Source organism: Schistocerca serialis, chromosome 10 (assembly GCF_023864345.2).
Source record: "Schistocerca serialis cubense isolate TAMUIC-IGC-003099 chromosome 10, iqSchSeri2.2, whole genome shotgun sequence".
Taxonomy (NCBI): Eukaryota; Metazoa; Arthropoda; class Insecta; order Orthoptera; family Acrididae; genus Schistocerca; species Schistocerca serialis.
In genome coordinates, this window is record NC_064647.1 from 223,315,332 (window position 1) to 223,329,662 (window position 14,331).

At 44.8% G+C, this 14,331-nt stretch overlaps 1 protein-coding gene across 16 annotated transcripts in view; it reads left to right on the plus strand.

The window, feature by feature from the left end:
* The window catches only part of LOC126424792 (uncharacterized), a 322,429-nt gene that overhangs the window by 111,796 nt on the left and 196,302 nt on the right, over positions 1-14,331 (plus strand). For 2 of the 16 annotated variants that reach the window (XM_050087574.1, XM_050087580.1), the window contains exon 1: positions 6,023-6,198. The exons of the other annotated variants lie outside the window; for them this stretch is intronic. In XM_050087574.1, the coding sequence (XP_049943531.1) occupies positions 6,048-6,198 (151 nt within the window). In that variant the 5' untranslated portion in view covers positions 6,023-6,047. Of the gene's footprint in view, positions 1-6,022; positions 6,199-14,331 lie in introns of those variants that run through there. 16 annotated transcript variants of the gene reach the window in all.

Below are 14,331 nucleotides of genomic sequence, written 5' to 3' on the forward strand. Positions count from 1 at the left end.
GGCGCTGTCTGCAGCTACCTTAAGATGAGTGACAGTGAGTGGGTGGTTGACCACATGCTGGTGTACCGGAAAGCTGATGGAGAACTTATATGGCTGTTGATAAATGTCCGTTGTCCCGTTTTCAGTGAAACATGCGAGAAAGCCGTGCAAATCTACAGTGGAGCGGTCAACAGAGGTCAAAATATGCGTGTTCGTGACTATCGCCACTTCACGCAGAATTCACGGTCCACAGAGTCTGAAGTAAACCAGTTGAAGAGGGACAGAATGAAATAAGCTGGCCTCCAATGGGAATGTAGGACCAAGGAATTTGAAGTACTCTCCTGGGAGTCAGAATTCCGGAAAAATTGGTTTTGTGCAGATGCTAACCTTGATGGATGGCGTGGGAGGAGCTAAATAGCAGAAGTTGAGAGGAAGGGCAATTTTGTAAGAATTTGTTCACTTCCCAGAGCAGGCACTGGTTTGCGCTGGGAAGCGACACATAATTAACGCGACTTGCGCTGCAATTGGCATAAGTAATTTTGCGGGAGGGGAAACTGAGGCAAAGAGCGAACTGGGAGAAGTCTCCATAGTGGTCTTCCATTCCCAGCTTGCCTTGAGTGCGGACGTGGCGTTCTTTACTCAGCTTGCCTGAGGGAGAGTGAGCATCTCTGCAGTTTAGGACTTAGCAAACAGAACGATTGAGCTTGGAGATAGAAAGTTTTCGTTCAGCTATGTACTGAGCAAGATAGCTAGAAGTGAATAGACGAGCGCAGCCTTTCAGCACCACGAGGCCGGCCGCGATCCGCACAATGATGACGCCCCACCACGCTGAATTTGGTGATATTGCACCCGCTGCAGCTTGAATTAGGCCACTGATTAATTTGTTGGATCATGTCGGCAAAGTTTCCACGAGGCTTTCATGGGCCGTGTATTGTGGAATTCTTCTCGCACTTCGCATTATGCCGGGGTCAGTCAATAGGAATTAAGTTTGATTTATCGCGCTTTACTCCACGTGAATGCAATTTATTACCACTGCCTGTTAGGAGAGTCATGTGATCTGATGATTAAAGTTCGGGAGTTAAAATAAATTTGTGCTAATCGACTGCATCTGTTTTCAGTCAAGTAGTTGAAATCGCAAGTCACTTTCTTAATTAATTTTATGTTCAACATTTGCATCTGGTGTTCAATAGTTGAATATAACATCAATGTGCACCCTTTTTAATTAAAAGGGATCAATTCTGAATCAATTAATGTCAACACTGCCCCAGAGTTCAATCAGGAGTCACAGGGCCTTATCACATTCTTTGCGTTATCTGACATTGTGGCAGTTTTGCACTTTCTGTGTAGTGTCCCTTTTGCAATATTCACCCTTATCAAGGCGAAACATAAATAAAACCGACAGTATGTGACTCAAAATGAATTGCAAACATTGATTTATCATTGATTTACCTGTAAAAATATTCAATATATATATCGATAAATGCAGGAAAGACATTATTTTTATTGTATGAGATTATAATGTGATTATCTTTGTATGAGTACAAAATACAATGCAATGCTCATTCTTCTGTCTAGTCTGTTTTGTTCTGTTTGTTCTGGTGTTAGCCGGAATAAGGTATGCAAGCTATTGTGCTGCGCTAGCATTTGTTTCTGTCATAACGTAATTGCAAATATTTAATGGTGTAAACTGTGTCCTAGTAGGAATATATTAGTATAAAGTGATCTCCGCATGTTATTTGAAGAACCTACGCCACATTTATGTTATGACAAGAATATTTAATGAAAATTATTTAGCATGTTTCCAGCTGCTGTGGAGCGAGTAACAGTAATCTCTGACTGTTAACAATTAGCCGCCATTACGCGGTATATTTAAAAAATATTTTTTCGCAGCACAATGAATGATAGCCGGAGCGGAAGAAATTAAGTAAAAATATTCAGGTAGATTAATTGAAGGAATCCAGTGAAATAATTTTATCAAAATTTGTCTATTATCTGTGATAGTAATGATTTCAGAGCTGAGTACTACTACGCTATTGCATTTACAGGGACACGAACAAGCACACATTTTCAGTATCACTTTATGCGTTTGGTCGTTTACTAGTCGATAGTTATGAATATTATATTATTTGTGATAATAAAAATTTGTATACTGCCTAATAACATTGTAAATTTATCAAAAGTTCATCCGATTACATGTATTTTTCCCATTATATCAATTGTAACTAGTAAAGAAAATTGTGTTAGAAATAAAAAGAGTGACGAATGGGACTCGATCCAGCGATCCAGTGATTACGGGGCTTGAACGCTACCCACTCGGCTGCCGCCGCTTCCTGGTAAAAACAGCCACGTACAGGTATATACTTGACGAGCGAAATTATCTTGCGATTTTCTCAGTAACGCTTGAGACGTACGCACTACCGCTTACACATTTTGTTGTCCTAATGGAGTACTACGAGTGTGAGGAGTTTGAAGTAAATCCCCGCTCCAAACGTCGTCGCCTGCCCTTGTGAGATGAAGAGGTTGGCACGGGAGAGGAGTTCGTGGTGGGTCGCATCAAATCAGTGAGAAGACTGATGACAAAAAAAAAAGATCAGTGATATATGTGAATATTGCATTCAAAATGTTCGGCGAACACAGATAGTAGTGAAGAAGTAATAAAATAAAGCATTATGGTTTAGGCGCCAGTTTTCCTGAATGAACAACGAAAATTAAGTAAGCGACGAACATCTTTCATCTTTTTGTGGGGGATGTCAGTGAGGAAAAGTTTCGTAAAGGTTTGAAATCACGCGTAAAGTCACTAGTGCTCTCATTCACAGATGCTGGATGAATGACGTGTGGCCGCTTCCGCTTCATGAGGTCCACTTCTTTTCTCCCGCACCCGAAACCCTTTGGCTTTTAGAAATATATAAGATAGCCTGTTTTAATTCAAGGTACAAGCAATCAATACAGCGAAGCCGGATACCAGTGTGGGAAAGAATGACAATTTATTTATTTAATTGATCACATGTGCAATCCCACAAAATAAATCCCTACATCCAGTTTGGTGAGATCTGTGAAATGAATGAATGTATGGTCGTCTGCTAACCGCAGATAGTGAATGTGAATATATGATCATCTTTGAGACGATCCTTTGGCCACCTTTGGTGGGACCAAAGATATGAAATTTACCTGAGCTTTGAGCGCCTGAAATGTGGCTGACCAATACGGTAGCATGGTCTTCCCCCACCTTGACAGAGGTGCGAGAGAACCTGAAGAACGGCCATGTTTCAGCACTCTGCCGCTGGATCTTGTGCCGTTAAGACCTGCCTTAGTTGTGCTCCGTAAAGACAAAAGAGTGGAGACATGGTATGCATGTGGAATATTTAAGAGTAGTTTGAAATAATAATTTCTCTATTTCAGGAACTTTTTTGGGGAGAATTAAATGTCAGGCAGGTAATATTAATGGGATCGTAGCAATCTTTGGAAGTGACCAACGGTCACAATGAAACCACGTGTAGCAATAAGTTGAAATAGTTCTGTGTGCTTAAGCTGAATTACTAGCGTGTGTACAATAAGTTGAAATATTTAAGAAATAGCGTGTGTACCATGAGTTGAAATATTTAAGAAATGACGTGTGCAGGACTTGAAATTAGAGACGGGTACTTCCACGTGGTGAGTACTGTGTGAGTCTCAATCTGTGTATGAGACAAAGGATAAAGAGAAGTACTCGTCCATGGTATCAGTTGAGGACTCGCGTGTGTGATGAATATGTTCTTAATATTACTTTGCGTGATATGATTCCGTGTGACGCTAGATTCAAACTCTGGGAGAGAAGCAAGGTGAGTCGGCCGTCTATCCAGCAACGCCACTTGGCTTGCATTGCACAGGAAGACGTGCATATATCTCCAGAGTTCATAGTAGGAAAGTAGAATTACAAAGTGGGGCAGTGTCGTGTGAAACTGGGATAAATACTAATTGAAGTGGGAAAGCTGAAAGTGATAGTGTTGTGACTAATCCCTGTGTTGTATTTCATGTTGTAGTGTGGTGTATGTCATGTAATTTAAGTATGTGTGGTTTGCATGGGAGAGTAGCAAGGTAATTTCGGAGGTAGTGGGTTATGCGTGTTCCTTTTGTACTGCTCGGTCTGGAGGAAAGTTTCGTGATGGTGATTTTGAGAGTCAAAGTGTGAGATATAATAAAAGATCCACCATCCTATCCAGAAAGTGCACTGTAACGTTAAATAATTACGAGACCGTAAGGTAGAGAATCACCAATGTAAAGGCATGCCCACTGGGCGGAATTTCTCATGTGTTATTGTTGTAGGTTGTAGAATTTGTGTGTTTAGAATATAGAATTTATCGGAATAAATAAGATAGTGAAAAGAAAAAGATTGGTGGACTTTTCCTTCGAATTGTATGTTGTCATGATGTCCCTAATTTATAATGTGTGCGTCATTCATATTCAGTGCGGTGGCCACGTCTTGATAAAAGCCGTTAAATAAAAGACAAAAAGAAAATGTGGTATTGTCAGTGCGTAGTGAACAGTCAGAGTTCTGTAAATTACTGATAGTCAGATGCGTGTTTCCGATGCGTATTATTTATACAGGAGGATAATTTGTAACTTAATTGTGAGTACGAGAGTTCATGTTTCTCGATAAATAAGAATGAATCCACTCGCTTGGCAGACCACTCATCTTGCAGACCTGACTGCTTGATGCCACAGTATGAGCAAGGCATGTGGGTGCCTCTCACCGTTTCAGCGTGAAGGGGTAACAGACATACTACAACGCACAAAAACTTTAATTTTTATAATATATGTAAGATATAGAGTGACAATTATTGAACTATGTGAAAAAAACCTAAATTAGTTACTAACTACGGCGTGCATACACTTTATTCAACATGTAAACGTCACTACCCCTTTTCGGATGTAGGTTGTGACATGTTCGATATGCGTGCCATCATTGGCGATTATGTGACGCAGACGAATAGCGAAATTCTACACTAGCCGGTGAAGTGTCGGAACATTGACGCTGTCGATGACCTCCTGAATGCCTGCTTTCAGCTCAGCATTGGTTTTGGGGTTACTGCTGTACACATTGTCTTTAATGTAGCCTCACAAAGATTAGTCGCATGTCTTCAGATCCAGATATGGCGGCCAATCGAGACCCATGGCAGTGGCGTCTTTGTGCCCCAGAACACGAATGCGGCCCTCAAACTGCTCCCCCAGGGCATCAGACACTCTCCTGCTTCTGTGGCGGTCGAGTTCCGCCTGTCATGAAGCACATATTGTCGAAATAAGGATGACTTTGGAAAATGGGGATGAAACCATTTTCCACAACTTTCATGTACCGATCGGTAGTTACCGCGCCATCAAGGTAAATATCGCACCGATTATTCCGTGATCGGACACTGCACACCAGACAGTCACCCGTTGAGCGTGAAGAGACTTCCCGGTCGCGAAATGCGGATTTTCAGTCCCCCAAATGCGCCAATTTTGCTTGTCGACGAACCCTCCAAATGAAGGTGGGCTTCGTCGCTAAACCAAACTATGCCAGCGCATACTATTTCCCAGAGTGCCGCGTGGCCAGCAGTTTGAACATCCTAACACAAACCGTAATGACGATTTTATTGCACGTATTTCAATAATATTGTCTCCCTGTATAAGATAACAGGCATAGCGTCAATCACAGGGATGAACAAATTTATTGTTACAATTAGCGGAATCGCCTACAACCTCTCTCAGTTGGGGAATCAGTGTTAAAGAAGGTCAAGCCTCGCAATTCTTATGTCGGAATCTAAACCTTCACTTCTGGGTATCACCCGTTTATCCCTTAGTGGCTTTCTCTGTCGTCCTAAAAACGTGTGGCAGATGTACGCGTGAAACGAAGGAATATTTTTCTGTAACGACTGTGTGCTTGCAGGTTGGTGCTGTGACAGGAAAAAAGAATAAGCACGGAAGTCGTCGTCCTTCCTGTGGTTTTCCCATCCTGCGGAAAGACTTCCGCTACGAGAATCCCTATAGTGCGCCCGCGGTGCCTGCGAAGCTCACTGCGTGTGATTCCCTCTCGGTCTCAACAACAGCTGACAATGCATCCAGTGGGGGTAGCTGCTCCGCTTCTGGCTTTGCTGGCGGCGAACGGCACTACGGTGCTCGACTGTGTCTGCCTTAAGATCCACACCTCCAACTTCCAGGGCTACGGTGCAGACTGGATATATAGCGCCTACTGTGGAGAGTTCAGTGAGTACTTTCTCGTATAGCACTGATTCACACTACTTTAATCACCGCCCAGTTTTGCAGTACAGAGACTAAGCTTTGCTTGCATATATTGCTATCAAACAAGATGAGACATTCTCAGTGTGACGGCAAATGACTATGAAACTTCACTACACTACACATCAATCGACGCTGTCCAGCTTTTTGCGTGTGACCAGATGACACGAAGTGCGGTTTCGAAAGGCTAAAAATAATCAGTCTACATCTCTTCATTGAGCCCAAGACGTTTTCGAAATGTGTGAGAGTACGTGTTAGACAGAGGTTGTGGAATGTGATGGGTAGGATGCATAATCATTTTTCGAAGGTTTCCGACCATTGTTTCGTCCACCGTAATTCATTTTGTGTTAAAATCGACCACCTTATTCTCTCTTGGTCACCGCGTACTTACATCCTATGAATGCCCGCTTATTAACCCAGTATGTATAAGCTATTAATTTGATTTTGTTAAACACCTTTTAGTAGCATAACTCATAATCCTATACATAATATACTAGCTTGTGATGCTACACTACTGGACGTTAAAAGTGCTACACCACGAAGATGACATGCTACAGACGCGAAATTTAACCGACAGGAAGAAGACGCTGTGCTATGCAAATGATTAGCTTTTCAGAGCATTCACACAAGGGTGGCGCCGGTGGCGACACCTACAACGTGCTGACATGAGGAAAGTTTCCAACCGATTTCTCAAACAGAAAAAGCAGTTGACCGGTGTTGCCTGGTAAAGGTTGTTGTGATGCATCGTGTAAAGAGGAGAAATGCGTACCATCACGTTTCCGACTTTGATAAAGGTCGGATTGTAGCCTATCGCGATTGCGGTTTATCATATCGCGACATTACTGCTCGCGTTGGTCGAGATCCAATGACCGTTAGCAGAATATGGAATCGGTGGGTTCAGGAGGGTAATACGGAACGCCGTGCTGGAATCCAACGGCCTCGTATCACTAGCAGTCGAGATGACAGGCATCTTATCCGCATGTCTCTAACGGATCGTGCAGCCACGTCCAGATCCCTGAGTCAACAGATGGGGACGTTTGCAAGACAACAACCATCTGCACGAACAGTTCGACGACGTTTGCAGCAGCATGGACTATCAGCTTGGAGACCATGGCTGCCGTTACCCTTGGCGCTGCATAATAGACAGGGGCGCCTGCGATGGTGTACTCAACGGCGAACCTGGGTGCACGAATGGCAAAAAGTCTTTTTTTCGGGTGAATCCAGGTTCTATTTACAGCATATTGATGGTCGCATCCGTGTTTGGCGACATCGCCTTGAACGCACATTGGAAGCATGTATTCGTCATCGCCGTACTGGCGTATCACCCGGCGTGATGGTATGGGGTGCCATTGGTTACGTATCGGTCACCTCTTGTTTGCGTTGACGGCACTTTGGACATTGGACGTTACATTTCAGATGCGTTACGACCCGTGCCTCTACCGTTCATTCGATCTCTGCGAAACACTACATTTCAGCATGATAATGCACGACCGCATGTTGTAGGTCCCGTACGAGCGTTTCAGCATACGGAAAATGTTCGACTGCTGCCACGGCCAGCGCATTCTCCAGATCTCTCACCAATTGAAAACGTCTGGTCAATGGTGGCCGAGCAACTGGCTCGTCACAATACGCCACTCACTACTCTTGATGAACTGTGGTATCGTGTTGAAGCTGCATGGCCAGCTGTACCTGTACACGACATCCAAGCCCTGTTTGACTCAATGCGCAGGCGTATGAAGGCCGTTATTACGGCCAGAGGTTGTTGTTCTGGATACTAATTTCTCAGGATATATGCACCCAATTGCGTGAAAATGTAATCACATGTCAGTTCTAGTGTAATATTTGCCCAATGAATACCCGTTTAACATCTGCATTTCTACTTGGTGTAGCAATTTTAATGGCCAGTAGTGTACTATGATACTTAGCCCTGTTACATACAAGTTAAGTTTCCAAATCACTATATGCAACTTGAAAATAGACGACTTTTTCAATACAGATGGTCAAAATTAACCCATTCTGTGAATGATTAGTTTACGACTAACAGTTAAGAAAGGCACTAAGCTAAAGTATCACACTAACTTTCGTGCCTTGTCCCTGCATATCCATTCCTGATAGTTCGACCCTTAAGACTTAGAAATTCACCACGACATTTGGTAAAGTTCAATACTTTTATTTCATATTGCGTACGGTAAATATAGTTCTAGTTCCAACACAACTGGCTCACACTGCCTTTTCTTTCTACCCATAGGCATTAAACCTTATGGCCGCCTTTAATTCAAGCTGGCCAATACTATTTCATGAGATCTTGACGCCAATTTAAGCTAAATTTAATATTTGTGCAATATCGTTTAAAGTATTCTTCCATAAGCAGATAACTTTGACCATGTTGCTCTAAAGAATCTTTTTAAAGGAAACTATATCGTTGCCCACGTAGTCCCGCTGTATGCAATGGAACCTTTGAGATATTATTCCTATCAAACTTTAGTTTGCAGACTATATTTTGTAAATGCCTGACCTATGTCGGACACTTATACTTTGCTCACTATTAGACCATTCCCTTAATTTATGTTCCCGTTCAATAGGGAAAAATATAGCTTATGTTCGTATTATTAGATTGACTTTTGTCAGTCAGTAGTATATAAGTGTGGAGGCAGTAGCGTTGTACGCCCTGACACACCCTACTTTAAATATTAGGTCCTTATTTCTTGGTAGTCTATGTGAGAATTCCAGAACGCTCACAATAATCCTCATCCTAAATAGTTAATAGACTTGTAGGCAACATCCTAAATAGGTAATATCTGATACACTAGAGTGTGTATTTCGACAATTAGGGTGGCATAACCTAGTTGAATGCGTAGGCTCTTGAACCAACAACTAACTAACAATTAACCTTTCCCATTGAAAGTTTTGTTCCTCGTCACCCTTGTAACTACATACAGTGGACGGTCGTACGTATTATATTTATAGTTAGTGTATCGTTGGTTAAGTTATTACAGGTTTCCTAAATACAACGTTGACCATCTGTGCATAAAGCCATAAATGATGCCCCCACTCTCTTATAAATGTGTAGTAATGTAGTGCCATAACGTAACAACCTTAGTCAAGTTTCGCGTTAAAAAAGTGACGTATTACTCCATGTATAATGGAAATTATTTTATTTCCAACTTCCTCTATCTTTGAGAAGTTCTCGCGTAACTGACATATGATCTTGTTCAACCCCCGGATGAGAACGTGTGGAACCGTAGCAATATATGGGTGATCATATGTGGTATTTAATCTAAGAAGCAGAACGTAACGTCTAAGTAAATTTCTTATCAGTTAATAAGGTCTAGGTTTACAGTTAACGCTCATCGCGATTCTGTCTACACTACTGGCCATTAAAATTGCTACACCAAGAAAAAATACAGATGATAAACAGATATTCATTAGACAAATATATTACACTAGAATTGACATGTGATTACATTTTCACGCAATTTGGGTGCATAGATACTGAGAAATCAGTACCCAGGACAACCACCTCTGGCCGTAATAACGGCCTTCATACGCCTGGGCATTGAGTCAAACAGGGCTTGGATGTCGTGTACAGGTACAGCTGGCCATGCAGCTTCAACACGATACCACAGTTCATCAAGAGTAGTCACTGGCGTTGTGACGAGCCACTTGCACGGCCACCATTGACCAGACGTTTACAGTTGGTGTGAAATCTGGAGAATGGGCTGGCCGTGGCAGCAGTCGAACATTTTCTGTATGCAGAAAGGCTCGTACAGGACCTGCAACATGCGGTCGTGCATTATCCTGCTGAAATTTAGGGTTCCGCAGGGATCGAATGAACGGTAGAGCCACGGGTCGTAATAACTCATCTGAAATGTAGCGTCCAATGTCCAAAGTGCCGTCAACGCGAACAAGAGGTGACCGATACGTAACCAATGGCACCCCATACCATCACGCCGGGTGATACGGCAGTATCGCGACGACGAATACACACTTCCAATGTGCATTCACCGCGATGTCCCCAAACACGGATGCGACCATCATTATGCTCTAAGAACCTGGATTCATCCGTAAAAATTATTTTTTGCCATTCATGCACCCAGGTTCGTCGTTGAGTACACCATCGCAGGCACTCCTGTCTGTGATGCAGCCTCATGGGTAACCGCAGCCATGGTCTCCGTGCTGATAGTCCACGGTGCTTGCAAATGTCGTCGAACTGTTTGTGCAGATGGTTGTTGACTCAGGGATGGAGACGTCGCTGCACGATCCGTTACAGCCATGCGGATAAGATGCCTGTCATCTCGACTGCTAGTGATATGAGGCCGTTGGGATCCAGCTCGGCGTTCCGTATTACCCTCCGGAACCCACCGATTCCATATTCTGCTAACAGTCATTGGATCTCGACCAACGCGAGCAGCAATGTCGCGATACGACAAACCGCAATCGCGATAGGCTACAATCCGACCTTTATCAAAAACGGAAACGTGATGGTACATATTTCTCCTCCTTACACGAGGCATCACGACAACGTTTCACCAAAGTGAGAAATCGGTTGGAAACTTTCCTCATGTCAGCACGTTGTAGGTGTCGCCACCGGTGACAACCTTGTGTGAATACTGTGAAAAGTTCATCATTTGCATATCACAGCATCTTCTTCGTGTCAGTTAAATTTCGCGTCTGTAGCACGTCATCTTCGTGGTGTAGCAATTTTAATGGCCAGCAGTGTACTTAAACCTAACTAAGCTAAGGACGTCACACACATCCATGCCTGAGGCAGGATTCGAACCTGCGACCGTAGCAGCCACGCGGTTACGGACTGAAGCACCTAGAACCGCTCGGGCACAGCGGCCGGCGCTCCAATGAAGAGAATCGTATCATCGGGCCAGGATTAACTAATCTCCAGAGGTTGCAAATACCGCTTCAGTTGTAAATTTCGTTTATTATCACAACCGGTTTCGAGCTCTCATAAGCCCATCCTCAGGTATCGTTACTGGCAGTGGACGTGTACTAGACTCGGTGTGCTACCTATGAGTGCAACTGTAGCGGTATTTTCAACCTCTGGTATAATGCTCAGTTGCGGATGTTCTTCCAGCAGGATTGTAACTGAGTTCCGTAGCTACCGTGACAATAACAAGCCCAGCCTGGTCAGACGATTATTGCCATGGAAGGTACGTAATTCAGTTAATTTTCGCCCGCTACAAACAATTCTGTTCGGTGCTTATGAAAGCGGTTGTGGATGGCTGGTTACGTTTGGGTCCTGAAGATGACACCATTTAGTGTTGAAACTGGTCACATTTGTTAAAAAATAGTAGACGACGGTGGATTTAAATACAGCCGCTGGTTTTGTTATCATTATTCAAGTACTTCGTTCCGTCTGCTGTCCCACTTTCCTTGATGGATTACCAGAGACTTCAGTGTATGGCTGCGTGGGGTCTGCGCCACACTCGAAGCTTACCATCAGGTCTTACCAATTGAAATCGGGACTCATTTGAGGAGGCCACGGTTTTCCAATCGCTTAGGGTCCAACCGATGTAGTCACGAGGCCAGGACAGGGGTTGCAGGCGATGTTGTGCTGTCAGCAAAGGCACTCGCGTCGGCCGTTTGCTGCCATAGCCCATTAACGCTAGATTTCGCCACATTGTCCTAACGGGTACTCCCGTCGTATGTCCCACATTGATTTCTGCGGTTATTTGACATATTGTTGCTTGACAAACTGCCTATTGGCTTCTGTCTCGGGTTCTTCGGCCGACGTTCATCTGATGATTTTACTGACGTTTCGCCAACACGAGTGGCTGCCATTGTCAAAGCTTCACCCTCCATTGCTGGTGGTGAACTGGAGCTCCGTTTCAAAAACGGCAATGGAGGGTGAAACTTTGTCAATGGCAGCCACTCGTGCTGGAAATCATCAGATGAACGTCGGCCGAAGAACCCGAGACAGAAGCCACTAGGCAGTTTCTCAACAAGTGGCCGCGAAATCCTTAACAATAATGTTGCTTGTCTGTTAGCCGTGACGACTGTACGCAAAGACTGCTGCTCTCGGTCGTTAAGTGAAGACATTCGGCCACTACGTTATCTGTGGTGAAAGGTAATGCTTGATATCTGGTATTCTCAGCAAACTTGTGTCACTGTTGATCTCTAAATACTGAATTCCCCAACGATCTCCGAAACGGAATGTCTGATGCTGGGAGCTCCAACTAGCATTCTGCGTTCAAAGTCTTTTAATCCCCGTCATGTGCGCATAATCACGTCGGAAAGCTTCTCACGTGGGTACAAATGACAGCTCCACCAACACATTTGCCTTTTATACCTTGTGCAAGGGGATACTGATTTAATCTGTAGACGGGGTGTTCCATTGATAGTGACCGGGCCAAATATATCAAAGCATCAAACGAAAAAGCTACAAAGAACCTAACTCGTCTAGCTTGAAGGGGAAAACCTGATGGTGCTATGGTTGGCCCTCTAGATGGCGTTGCCATAGGTCAACGGACATCAACAAATAGGAACCCCCTTTTTTTTATTACATATTCCTGTAGTATGTAAAGAAGTATGAACGTTTTAGTTAGACCACTTTTTTCGCTTTGTGATAGATGGCGCTGTAATAGTCACAAACGTATAAGTACGTGGTATGACGTAACATTTCGCCAGTGTGGACGGTACTTGCTTCGTGATACATTACCCGTGTTAAAATGGACCGTTTACCAATTGCGGAAAAGGACGATATCATGTTGATGTATGGCTACTGATCAAAATGCCCGACGGGCGTGTACTATGTATGCTGCTCGGTATCCTGGACGACATCATCCAAGTGTCCGGACCGTTCGCCGGATAGTTAGGTTATTTAAGGAAACAGGAAGTGTGCAGCCAGATGTGAAACGTCAACACGACCAGCAACAAATGATGATCCCCAAGTAGGTGTTTTAGCTGTTTTCGCGGCTAACTCGCACGTCAGTAGCAGCCAAATTGCGCGAGAATCGGGAATCTCAAAAACATCGGTGTTGAGAATGTTACATCAACATCGATTGCACCCGTACCATATTTCTATGCACCAGGAATTGCTTGACGACGACTTTGAACGTCGTGTACAGTTCCGCCACTGGGCACAAGAGAAATTACGGGACAATGACAGATTTTTTGCACGCGTTCTACACTCCTGGAAATGGAAAAAAGAACACATTGACACCGGTGTGTCAGACCCACCATACTTGCTCTGGACACTGCGAGAGGGCTGTACAAGCAATGATCACACGCACGGTACAGCGGACACACCAGGAACCGCGGTGTTGGCCGTCGAATGGCGCTAGATGCGCAGCATTTGTGCACCGCCGCCATCAGTGTCAGCCAGTTTGCCGTGGCATACGGAGCTCCATCGCAGTCTTTAACACTGGTAGCATGCCGCGACAGCGTGGACGTGAACCGTATGTGCAGTTGACGGACTTTGAGCGAAGGCGTATAGTGGGCATGCGGGAGGCCGGGTGGACGTACCGCCGAATTGCTCAACACGTGGGGCGTGAGGTCTCCACAGTACATCGATGTTGTCGCCAGTGGTCGGCGGAAGGTGCACGTGCCCGTCGACCTGGGACCGGACCGCAGCGACGCACGGATGCACGCCAAGACCGTAGGATCCTACGCAGTGCCGTAGGGGACCGCACCGCCACTTCCCAGCAAATCAGGGACACTGTTGCTCCTGGGGTATCGGCGAGGACCATTCGCAACCGTCTCCATGAAGCTGGGCTACGGTCCCGCACACCGTTAGGCCGTCTTCCGCTCACGCCCCAACATCGTGCAGCCCGCCTCCAGTGGTGTCGCGAAAGGCGTGAATGGAGGGACGAATGGAGACGTGTCGTCTTCAGCGATGAGAGTCGCTTCTGCCTTGGTGCCAATGATGGTCGTATGCGTGTTTGGCGCCGTGCAGGTGAGCGCCACAATCAGGACTGCATACGACCGAGGCACACAGGGCCAACACCCGGCATCATGGTGTGGGGAGCGATCTCCTACACTGGCCGTACACCACTGGTGATCGTCGAGGGGACACTGAATAGTGCACGGTACATCCAAACCGTCATCGAACCCATCGTTCTACCATTCCTAGACCGGCAAGGGAACTTG